A 12,664-nucleotide genomic window follows, 5' to 3' on the forward strand; every position below is an offset into this window, starting at 1 on the left:
ATAATCGAGGGGTCAGTTCATGCAAAAAAACGCCTGCTCTGACAACACTTCCACAATTTGGATGCCCACAGAGGCAGCATGGCTCAAAATTTCTGCACGGAACCACGACTTGCCGAGTCCATGACATATCAAACTGCTGCACCACACCAGGCAAAAGGAGGTCCAACACGATGTTAGGAGGTACCTCACTGTATAAGCAAACACGTGGATTGGCACAGCTGTTGCCAGGTGATAAACCAGCATTGGCTAGAACTTGTCTTCCCCTTCTGTGTGCTGTAATGAGGTCTAGTTTTCCTACAATATATTAGCTTCCAGTGAGCAAAAACTAACTTCATGGGGAAATTATTCCATCACCTTTTCAACCACCTTTTGTCTACTGTCTGTGTTTTAAGTCTTAGTTTCTCTGTGACTATTAATATATTTGAGACAATGCACTTACCCTCTTGACTATTATATTATAGTGCTTAATCTTTAAGTAATTGTAAGTCAACGTTGAAAGTTTTGTAAGGAGGATGGCCCAGGTGCAAGCCTACTTTTATTTCGTGAAGAGTTTACGTTTTAATGAAGATTTTGAGGCGTGTAAAGGTTGCCTCTCTCATCTATTGTATACGTCTGTCATTTGATGATATTAGGCTATTTGCATCACTCAGCTTTGTAGTAGAATTTTGATGTTATTTCCCATGTAGACCTATAAGTGTTGACAAGGATTTTCAAAAGAATGCATTACATTTGCCAATTTTTTTTACCATGCTACCTTTTGCAAGAGTGTTTCATTTTGTTGTAAAATTCAGAATGTGCAAAACCTCTTTATTGTGTTCGTCTTACTGATCAATGGACCGTTACATTTTGAACTTTCATCTAACTTTTTAAACTGATGTTCCACTCCTCTGCAGAGGAGCTAATTCCATTGTCAGTTTGGAAACATTTATTTGCGTTATTTCCACTCTACGCACCACCCTCAAGGGTTAAAAGCAGTTTTGAATTTTTAATTCTTACGTCCAGTGAACAGACTATTTCCCTTCAGTCTAAAATTTTCCTAGCCATGCCCAGTGAAATTAATATGAATTTTTTCCTTAAGTATGTGTTTTACACAGCATACAAGTATGTAGTCCAAATTGCAGTACTTAGGTATTGAAATTTTCGTTTTGAAGCGTCTGTTGTGGTTTTTATGAGGACAACAAATTCCTAAAACAGATGGCCAGCATTTTTGGTACCTTATATGTGCTGAAAGTCAACACAGAGATGTACTTTGTAATCCTATTTCTGTTTCAAATTTAAAACAACTATTGTACCAACAATTTTAACTAAGCCGTCTTAAAATTAGTTTTTTCCCATACAAAAGTTAAGATTCTTTCATATATAAACTTTGGTGTCACTCTGGGCCGATTGTTATCGGTGTTTAACCTGTCACACAGGGTTGTCTTACTCTGTTTTTAAGCGTACTTAGAGTCATACTGCTGGAACCTATCACCTGCTCTGCTTAAAAAACATACTTAGCTCGCTTTATTTTCCCTCTCCTACAGCATTCCTGCATCTTCACTCTTCTCCCCCTGCGCTACCTACTCCTCAGCTCAGGTATAATGTGCTTTCTTGACTGAAAATGAATTTATGCTATTTTTCTTTCAACTATTAAGTACACTGGTTTTCCACTTCCAGGTCATTTTCCACTTTTATATTGTGGAGACTTACCTTCTTTCAAGAAATTGCACACATGCATTGTTCAGTCACTGCAGACACCCAAAACACTTTGGAAGGCAGTTTAACAAATCTGAAACCTACCTTCAGAGCCTGATAATCACTGAACACACCACTGTCCTTTTGATTTCATCCTCTCAACTTTCTTATTGTTACTGGTTGGCATAGATGAGTTTAGCATGTCAGCATTAACACAACATTGTCATAGCAATAAATTCATTAACATTCTAAAATTATAATGTTAATGCATTTATTGCCATGACAAGGGTGTGTTGTGTTATCACTTCATCCTAATCATCAGCCACAAGTCACCCAATGTGATGCCAACTGAAATAAGAGTTGCACTTGGCACCTGAACCCAAATGGGGCCTCCCGGCCATCAATGCCACATGATCATTTCATTTCATAATTTTAGATTTACCCCATAAGGTAGAAACAAGAATTGCTTACAAAACGATAAACTTTTTAAAACAGCATGCCTGAGATTAAAATAAAATACACAAGTCATTTAATTCTAAGTTCGACATTTTACTACCCTAAATTCTACAGAAAAGGCATGACCAAAGAATTTTAACACCACATTCAGTAATAAACGAAAAGGGGGTGGGAGAGCAGGTAGCAATGTGTCAATATCTAAAACATAATTGAACATGTATTTTCTGGCTTTCAAAACTTTCACATTTTGGACGACTGATGTTTTAGATCTTCATCATAAATCAACACCCTGTATCATTTACAAATCAACAAGTTATGATTCACCCACATCTTTTCTCAAGCAGTTTATTTTATTTACCACATGTATCTGTATTAAATTACCTTACAGGTTTTTAAGTTTTGTACAATTTGTGACACGTTCAATGTGTGCATTCCTTTGCCAATGATCATTTTTGCATCTTAAGGAAATTCCTTAAAGTTAGCGTCATTGGCTAGGTTATGGAAGATACTTTCAGACATTAATACAAAACTACTGAAGATATTGTGGCAAAACAATATACACTGTATAGTGTTTGAGGAACATCTTATCACTTACCAACATTTTACTGACTTAAGTACTTGCAAATGGAACGTTATCACCAGCAGCAAACATAACATTACACAACAGAAATAATCTATACCTCATTCATCATAAGAATAAATCTGATGTAAACAGACACAAATGCGACAATTTGTCAGCAGCCGTAGCTCTCTTAAACTGGCGTTGTTTGGCTCTTCAAAGTAGGTCCAACTTGTGTATTAGAAATCTTATTACTATGTCACTGTAAAAGAAACTAAGACATTCTGATGTATTAACAGCCATCAATGTTTTTTTCTGAATCACACTTTAGCTATGCAATTTTTACTTCAAAAATCAGGTACAGTCACAGTCAAAGTCTCTGTAAGCACGCACAGTCTCTGTAAGCACTACTTGTGCTCGTGCTCTGATTGTATCGTCGTTCGTATGTACCATGGAAATGGGTTACACTGCTTCTTGCTTCATAGTGAAATGTGTACGGAACACCGTTAATGGCTAGAAACTAGTAGCTCTTAATGTTTTTCACAAGATTACAGAGAAAATCCATCAGACTTTTTTGTGAAAATGTAATAAATATAAGGGAGAGTAATTTAATTTGTGTGTGGTGTATTCAGTAGCATCATAGCTGGCAGCAGATAAAAACCTGTTGTAGTCTACAACTTTTTTTTTTCAGTTTGAATACCTAAATCATTTAAATATGAAATTCATCAAATATAGGGTAATTAACTGATCCTTAACCATCATTTTTTCAAGAAAAATGCACATCTTATTTTCTAATTACTAAGGACCAGAAAAATTTGCATTTTACGATAAATGCAAAATAGATATGAACTCTGCCTCAAAATGTGCAAACACAAAATTATGTAATCGACTGTTTCATAGTGAAATGAAACCACATGAGCTATTTATCAGAGATAGTTTGAAATAGTTTTATTTTCTGCGTATAATACGGGCAATGTAAGCAGTTACTGGCATTTTAAATCATCTAGCAAAGCCCAATTTGGGAAGGTAATGAGCGCAAGAACGTACTTGCAAAATGAAGTGTAGAACTCTATGATGTATCAATGCGCTCAATGATCTGATGGCATGCCAATTGTGGGCAGTTGAATGGTCTGTTAAAGGCACATGTCATGTAATGCAATGTACTCAGTGATGGGACCTAGCACTTTACAAGAAAGAAATGTATACGTTACCTATAGCTCGAAAGATAGTATAATGCGGACAGTTTTAACGTGGCAAATTAGGTGGCGGATGTTTTGAACTGTAGTTGCATCTAATACCGCTGGAGATTGGGCCTGAACTACATCGTTAACAATACTCTGCTCACTTCAACAATCCATTGCACGATAGCCATCCCCAAATGCTTTGTGCTGAGTGTTGCTCATTGTTTTCTTTTGTTCTTTTGAAATAAATAATGGTTCAAATGGCTCTGAACACTATGGGACCTAACAGCTGTGGTCATCAGTCCCCTAGAACTTAGAACTACTTAAACCTAACTAACCTAAGGACATCACACACATCCATGCCCGAGGCAGGATTCGAACCTGCGACCGTAGCAGTCGCACGGTTCTGGACTGCGAGCCTAGAACCGCGAGAGCACCACGGCCGGCCTTTTGAAATAGGTGAAGTGACTAATCCTGGTCAATCAAGTCTTCTTTTCTTGTGTTGTAAAGGTTGTAATTAGATTGGGCTATCCCTGTGACAATGTAACAGTTCTGTTGGAGGCTGCTGCCCAATGAAATGGAGGCGGGGCTTGTTTCCCTGCACCAGCACTCCTCATTTGGTGAACAACATTCTGTTCCGTTTACGCTTGCGGCCATCTGTGACTATAGCCTGTAACTCCTGCCCACTGCGCTACAGAGACTGGGAAACAAAATCTATAACTTTATTGATGGCACTGGAATTCTTCCCCTAATGCTAAAATCGAGTTGCTGTTCTTTCAGTTCTATTTCTAAGCTAAGTATTTGCCAGTTCTAGCTGTGGGATTGTCAAGCAGGACTATGAAAGCCCATAAAAGGTCAAAATTAGTAATCTGCAGATTTTTCGATCTTAAAATTGGGCAGGAAAAGACAAATAAGGTCCTAAAACAACTTATCTCGGAGTTGCATTCACGTAACTGGTGGGAAAATGGTGCTGCTTTTCAACAAAACAGCCAGTTTTGAAAGCTTAAATACACCCAAACGAAGAAAGCAAAAGACATTTCAGAAGAAAAAGGTGTAAGTTTTTGTAAAAACAGACATTCCAGTCAAAAAGTTCCCAATCAGCACTTTTTTCAATAGTAGTTTTAAAGAACTAATAATTTAATCTTCATTCATGTAGCACAAGAGCCTTTTAAATTGGTGCCTCTAATCATTTACAAACAAAGAAAACAGTTGCAAATCTCGACAAAAATATACGCGAATTTTGCAAAACATAGGTGCTACATTTTCTGGTCCCTACTGATTACATAGCACATGCAAAATTCTGGTTTTCATTGCAAATGCACAATCTTAATTATCAATATTTTATGAAAGATTTTTAAATATTGTTGAAGTTAAGAAAAAAAGAATCACATATTTTTTGGAGAAAAATGAAAAATCAGATATTCTTTGTTTGAATATGCTCATTGTTTTGCAGGACAGATGTGGTCTCTCACAAGCCAGAGTGATAAGCATCATTGAAACATGAAACAGCAATTTTAATATCAACTACCACACTGTACAAATACTGCATTTTAACGGTTGTCACCTTAACACTGCAATCTGGACTAAATAGAATTGATCTGGAGTTCAGTTAACGGATTTGTTGCGAAAAATAAGGTATTTAAGCTGCCAAATGTACTAGAACTAATTCACGAAGCTACATGACACGTTGCTGCCAAATGCAGAACAGAACGTCATAGAAGGAGATTAGGAGGACATGGGGACTTTTTGGTGGCCTGAGATTCTGTTGCTGGTCACCTGATCATCAATGTAGCAGTACTGTTTTCCTTGGAGTTCGATATGGAGGGAGTTCAAGATTACCAGGCAACTGACAGTTATATCTTCAGTGGCTTCAATATTTAATTACATCGTTAACTCCAATCAGAACGCTTTTACACCACACACAGCTCAAGGAGAAAAATTACCCTTGTTAAAGTAAGGAATTTTCATCACTCCTGTTTTTAATTACAATACTATGTTTGCTAAGATCGTGAGCATGTTATGTGTTCCATCAGATCACCTAAGATGCGTATTGCTCGAGCTTTACCATTATTTCCTTCTGTTTTAAAATTAAATGACATTCAAAGCTACATTGTTCTCTGCTCATCTCTTTTATATCTTTACTGCAACTGTTGACATCACTGCAGGTTAGTTAGACCAGGTGGCTGGACAGTGCTGTCCATGTTAAAACACGCAGCATATAATGTATCCTTATTATTGTACTCGACTGTACTTTAGACAGCTTGGCTTCAATTCCACGTGAAACGAAATCCAATGAAGTTCCAGCAAATGTAGAATACATAGTGTACTGTTTACATGAGGTTTATTCTTATGATGAATGTCGTATAGTACAATTAAACACACAACAGTGCGTTTTGCAAACATTTGTTTTCTTCTCGTAGAAGGCTGCAACCTACAAGCCAACCAGTCCAAATACAAATGCTAATAATGTCCTCAAGCAACAATAACTTAACACACTCGCAATAGTTCCATATAAATTTTAGCGCAACACAACAGGGCTCCATTTATTATTGCTCACAAGATTTAACACAGAACTGATGAGTCTCTAAAGATTAAATAATAAAAAAAAGAATGCATGAATGGTCAGTTCCTCCTGCAAACTTTGTGATTAATATCCACCAGTCACACGAAGAATGCTCCAAATCCAAATGTTTTCCTCATAGCATCCCAGTAGTAACGATTCCAGTTTTCTTTAGTAGTATCCATTTCACTGAAACAAAATAGTAACATTAATTCAGCCACCAAAGTAGTAAGTGACTTAACTTTTACAGCTAAGTTCTTTCATTATAGTAACGAGAACCAAAGTTATTACTAGTAATGAGAAGGTAGATACAAAATGATTTAAAACACTTTGTGCCACACAATAGACAATTAATTCTTGTGCAACATGTTATTTCCAGGAATCGCTTTAACTAAAAGTGGAATATTTGAAAAAAAAAAAAAAAAAAAAAAAATTTACTCTTGAATACTTGGGGATTTATTAACCATGAATGGTATGAAGCAAGAAGTGAATATACAGTGAAGTACCAATTATAAAGTACTTTTATTGTTTGTCAGGTTTCATTATTTGAGCAGTCTCACATATCGTACCCAAAATCACACATTTCAAAACCAAAAGTTTTATCTACTTAAACCAGTCCACACTTTCATATCTGCAATACCTTCAGTTACAGAAGATTTTCGTTCAATAGTGGGAGAAGTGATGCATAGACAGCCCATATTTCATTTCAGTCTTCTACTTGTCATAAAAATAAACAAACAAAGTATGTGAAATCAAATTAACACTGCTTTCAAAGTTGCAAATCAGTTTTTATTTAAAAAACTTTTGGTTTGGAATGAAAAACCTTGAAGGCTGAGAGGCCCTTCTGCCATTGTCACTGCTTCAACTGCAAAAATGCAAATTCTAGTATCAGAAAATGGGCTGGAATTTACACCACAATCACACAAACCATGAAGCTAAAGATTATATAGTCAAAATAAAATAAGCCTGAAAGGAGTAGAGGACCATGTGGTATAATCTAATTGGATTGGATTGATGGAGTTAAAGCGATCAAACTATCGTGTTATGAGTCCGTTCATTCTATATTCTTCAAGCCAGGAAGAGTCCTCAGAGAGAAAGGACACCCAAGACAAAACCTGATGAAACTGACTGATCAAGGTTCAATAATACCAAGAGGTAAAAGAAAGTAGAAGTGAGAGAGGGGTACAAGGGTGAATTTGGACAAGTTGCTCCACCCAGAAAGCAGGTTGAGGTCCTCAGTGCATGTTATGCAATGGGAGAGACACCCTCTGCATCCAACCATCTTCTCCCTCCATTAGCACAAGAAAGCTAGCAACACAGACAAGTTCATAAAATCTCAACAAGGAGAACAATGGGGGATGATACATTTAACAAATGGCAGATGTAAAAGAATAAGAATAACTAGGATGAGCAGGAGCTAAGCTGGAGCACCAAGCAAGAGCAGCCATGGCCCCCCTGGGTCACAGCAGGTGACAAGACACCTCTTTAATCCCTAAAGTGGCTGATGGGGCTAATGTGGCCTACCTCACAGAGGAGAGTGGAAACCACCTACATAAGTAACACACAAAACCAGATCAGCTGCTCTGGCGTCATCCAGTAGCACCCGGAGACAGTGTGTCAGCAAGCATAACATTCTACCAGAAGGTGGTCAAATCCAGAAGGCTGTGGGCACCATCAGATGGGCACTGCATCAACAATGGGGTCTATTCCTTGTGAGGAGCACAAAGGGAAGACTGCCACATGTCATGGTCATGGTCCCCTTTATTGCTTTCAGTTTGTTCAGAGAAACTGGGCACACCAATTTGTGTTCCAAGCCTCCAAAAACTGATGGCATAGAGATGGCCACAGATCTGATTCCATCATCTCCAAAGTTGGCATTCTGATAGCTAACTGGTCAGCATGTTCGTTCTCTGGAATTCCAATGTGACCTGAGGACCAGAAAAAGACAAGCGACCATCCAGTTGATGGATATCAGGAAAGAGATTCTGGATAACAAAACTATGGGTTTTGAGGGTAGCACTGGTCAATAGTCTGAAGACTACTCTGGGAGTCACTGCTCATTAAGAACAGCTTGCCTGTTGAAGAACGAACAAGACTGAGGGCTCGAGTGAGGGCCACCAATTCTGTGGTGAATACAGTGCATCCATTCAGCAGGGAGCATAGTCTACTGCAACCCGCATGTAGGCAAAACCAGTTCATCCATTGACCTAGCCTTCAGTGTATTAGCAGTTTTGAACCCAGATACTCGTGAAGAATGGCCAGGGACAGGCTATGAAAAACCATGGTATTAGCAGTGTGTTCAGTCCAAAGGGCAGCTTGAGTCACATCCCAGGACATTTGGGCGTAAGCGACTGTTCCAAGACAAAAGATGAAGTGATTTCAGAACAGAGAAATTGTATGCTAACTTCGATCATGACTCGGGTTGAGCCCCTACAATGCTGCAAGCAATGCCGAGACATATGCCACATTCACATAACAAAGATGGGACAGGATCAGATCCTTGTAAAGGCTCAAACATATACTGCTGTCTGCCTATGGCCAGCAACATGTGGCTCCTTCAGTCACTGAATGGTATCCGGTTGCAGATCCGCAGACTCCAGAAGGAGAAAGTCCTGAGGGACTCCTTCCTTATGAGGGATACTGAAGGTGTGTTGCTTCTCAAACTGGGGCTTTACGGTAGTAGGAAGGTCGCCAACCACCAGGGAAGCGAGGTACGTGAGCAGCCCCGAGGGTCAGGTGTAGAAGGCGCAGAAGGGTGAGGGTACTGTCGCGAAATATGATGACATTGTCATAGATGTAGCAAATGTCATGTCCATACATATAGTATGCAAACAATCATTTCTTCCTAATCTCCTGAAAAGGTGGAGAGTCAAGGGCCTGATGTTCTTGGGAGGCTCTCTGGATGACAGACTGCAGGGCTGTGCAGCCACAGGCAGAAAAAAGTGAGCCACTTCATTTACAAGCCACTTACCTTGGTGCCATCCACTCCAAATGGAGGCTCTCTCCATAAGCGTCACACAACCACATCAATGGCTACCTGATCAGGTACCCACTGCCTGGAGTCCCGACAGGCACATACTCCTTGACATATGCAGGGAGTTACCTGTGCGGACACCAACTGCGCGATCTCCACATAGTAAGATGGGTACCACCATTAAGGTATTTAATCCCCACAACAGAATGACTACCATGCATTACTCCTGCCAGAAAAGAAGGATAAAAAGGCAGAAAGGCACAAAAAGTGGAATGTACACCACATTCAGCACCCTTCCCTGCACTAACTGCATTTCTGTAAAATTTTGAAGAGGAATGGTAGGTTAAACTCACCAAAGGAGAAAATGTAGTGAAGGATTGAAGTGCTGTACGAAATAAGTGAATGGCCAAAATCATAAACCAAATCCAAACATGGTTGGTACCGAGTAGACCATCCAAAGGAGTGTCAGAGGGGAACAAATTTTAGTAGGAGAATGAACATGCAGCTCAAAAAGGGAAGTAGCGCTGCATGGGGCAGAGTCCTGTGACAGTCAAGCACTTGCCCATAAAAAAGATATGTGAATCCCATGGGAGGTGAGGGGGGGGTTATTATCTGAAATAAATAGCGTTAGTTGTTAGTGGGGGGGAGAGAGAGAGAGAGAGAGAGAGAGAGAGAGAGAGAGAGAGAGAGAGAGAGAGAGAGACGGGGGGGGGGGGGGGGGGGGGCTGAACAACACTTTAAGGATATTCTGAGAAAAAAGAAAATAAGAAAGAGCACACTGAAGACAATAGCATGTAGCACACATTTATAAAAGCTCTGGTTATGTTCACCATGTCATAGTAGTAGAAGTAGTAGTAGTAGTAGTAGTAGTAGTAGCGGCAGCGGCAGCAGCAGCAGCAGCAGCAGCAGCAGCAGCAGCAGCATTCCACTTTGAGAAAACTGTAATTCTTTCATAAGAAATACCCTATGTGCCAATACATCATTGCACATCACAGTTATATGCATATGTTCAAGAACTATTACGCTTTCAACAAAGCATTCCATTTTCATGGATGTAACCCACAAAGGCAAGAGCACATCACCATCTTCTGATGGTTGAACACCTAGCCTTTTTCTTCAAGGTTACAATTATATTGTCTCAGTCACCACTCATTTCTTCTGAATACATTTTTTAGATATTTGAGCTTGATATTCAGGTAGGATTTGCTGGAGATTACTGTAGTTCCAACATATCAACATATTTGAAATTGCTCTCTTCTGGAATGGATGACAAGAGCTCTGCACAACATGTGTGTAGATTGAGTATACTTTCAAACAAGATGGGAGTGTGTACACACAGTATTAACCCGACTTTTATGTTCCCAGAATTAACATTTTACCGCTGTTTACAACATTTTTTTTATCGGTCCCATCAGATTTCCTATGCCCACAATGTTAATTTGCATCTGATTTTGCATCAAAATATTTATAATTTTCCCGAGATTTATGCGTTACGAAAAAATGTTTGTGGAGAAAATACGATGCTGGTATAATGTTGGCCGTCCAATAGTGTTTATAAATATTAAGGCGCTAAGTTTCTTGACACCAGGGTACTCTATTCAGAGGATTTGAACAGGTAAACGAGTAAACTTTGTAACAATTTGTGCCGTATCTCCCGCCACTGCCAAGCTGTAGGTGGCGTGGTGGCTGATGGGAGTAACTAGGTTCGTTGGAATGAAGATATCATGACCAATCAACCATTTTCAAACTGTCTCCACTGTGCAAATGCACTTTCGTGATTTTTGTGATCATCATGACACCTTTGTCGAACCATATTTAGCGCATTTTAGCATATGGCCACACGGAGCGGTAGTTGACACTGTCATTCACTTTGTGTTGCTCAAATGTTTTTAGTGTAAACACATCGCCTGTTACGTATTGTATTCATGCTAAGCAAAATGTGTTTCGAGAATTTATTCTCATTGTCAAGTGTAGTATTTACATATGTATTTTTGTGATGTTACACAAAAAAAACAATTTTGCGTGCGTGCGTGCGTGCGTGCGTGCGCACGCGTGTAGTCTTCTCCGTGACTGATGAGGCACAGTACCTGATAACCTCAAAAAGGTGAGTACAGTGCAAGAGACGCATAACAACTACATATTCAAACACTATACAAAATACTTTTTTTACATATTTGCACTTGACAATGAGAAAAATTCTCGAAACGCATCGTGCTAAGCATGAAAAAATACGGAACTAGTGCAGTATTTCATTATTTAAATAATGAATGACAGCTGCAGGCTTTCCAAAAGCATTGATAATGACATTTGAAATTAAGTCAAATGTTTCCACTTCCCAGACAGTTATCAATTTCAGTTTCAGGAGCGCTGCCAAGATTACGTAAGTTGGTCAGCGGATTGCGTCAGCCGCCTTTGTGGCGTGACAATCTGTTGCCTCCTTGAGCCCCCCCCCCCCCCCCCCCCCCCCCCGTTCTAGATGTACCCATGTCCGATTCGAAGCTACGCTACAGATCAGTTTGCAAAAATAAAAATTTATTTATGGAAATATACAGTACAATTGCCAACAAATTTTACATATTCACATACACCTTTGCCTTTAACCCAAATGAATACAGATTCGTTAACAGATATTTTCCTCCTATTACGAGTATACAATGACAAGGAAGAAGGAGAAACATATGCAGATTTACCAAAATCCTTATTAGCCAATTCCGAAATATGGTAAGTGCGAAAGGCAATAATGTATCTGTCAACAAAACTTTCAAGTCCAGCAACACTTGGTACTCCAGTACCTCCTCGAACAATGGCAACAGTAAACCATCCGTTACCATGACCAAACGTATCGTTTATATCTAAACTAAAATTAAGTCTACAACCGACGAAAACAGCAGGACCATCCAGCAGAGCTTATTCTTCTTGTCTCCAGCTGTTGTAGCAAATTCGATGTTCTCGATGGTCTTGTAGACTGTTTGTTTAGAACGGCGGCGATATCTTCTGTAAGGCATCTTGGCAGCTTTATTAACTAACAAACCTTTATTGGATAATAATAAAAAAAAATCCCTGACAAATCTTTTGATGCCTGTTATGTACATGTACCATACATAAAGTGCAAGGGGGGTACCATATACACAACTTTTACAGCTTAAAACTTTATTTCCCGCATTTTCCACCACTTTTTGGAAGTCTCTTGGAAAGTGTAAAAGTGGGGTTTCACTGTATATTCCTTCACCACAGAGCACGATAATCTTGTGTAACATATG

General features: G+C 39.1%; 1 protein-coding gene across 1 annotated transcript in view; it reads right to left on the minus strand.

Annotated features, from left to right (window-relative positions):
* Positions 1-2,459: 2,459 nt before the first annotated feature.
* The window catches only part of LOC126298356 (activator of 90 kDa heat shock protein ATPase homolog 1), an 82,317-nt gene continuing 72,112 nt past the window's right edge, over positions 2,460-12,664 (minus strand). The window contains exon 10 of the mRNA XM_049989650.1: positions 2,460-6,619. Coding sequence (XP_049845607.1) covers positions 6,532-6,619 — 88 coding nt within the window. The 3' untranslated portion in view covers positions 2,460-6,531. The remainder of the gene's footprint in view (positions 6,620-12,664) is intronic.

Source organism: Schistocerca gregaria, chromosome X (assembly GCF_023897955.1).
Source record: "Schistocerca gregaria isolate iqSchGreg1 chromosome X, iqSchGreg1.2, whole genome shotgun sequence".
Taxonomy (NCBI): domain Eukaryota; kingdom Metazoa; phylum Arthropoda; class Insecta; order Orthoptera; family Acrididae; genus Schistocerca; species Schistocerca gregaria.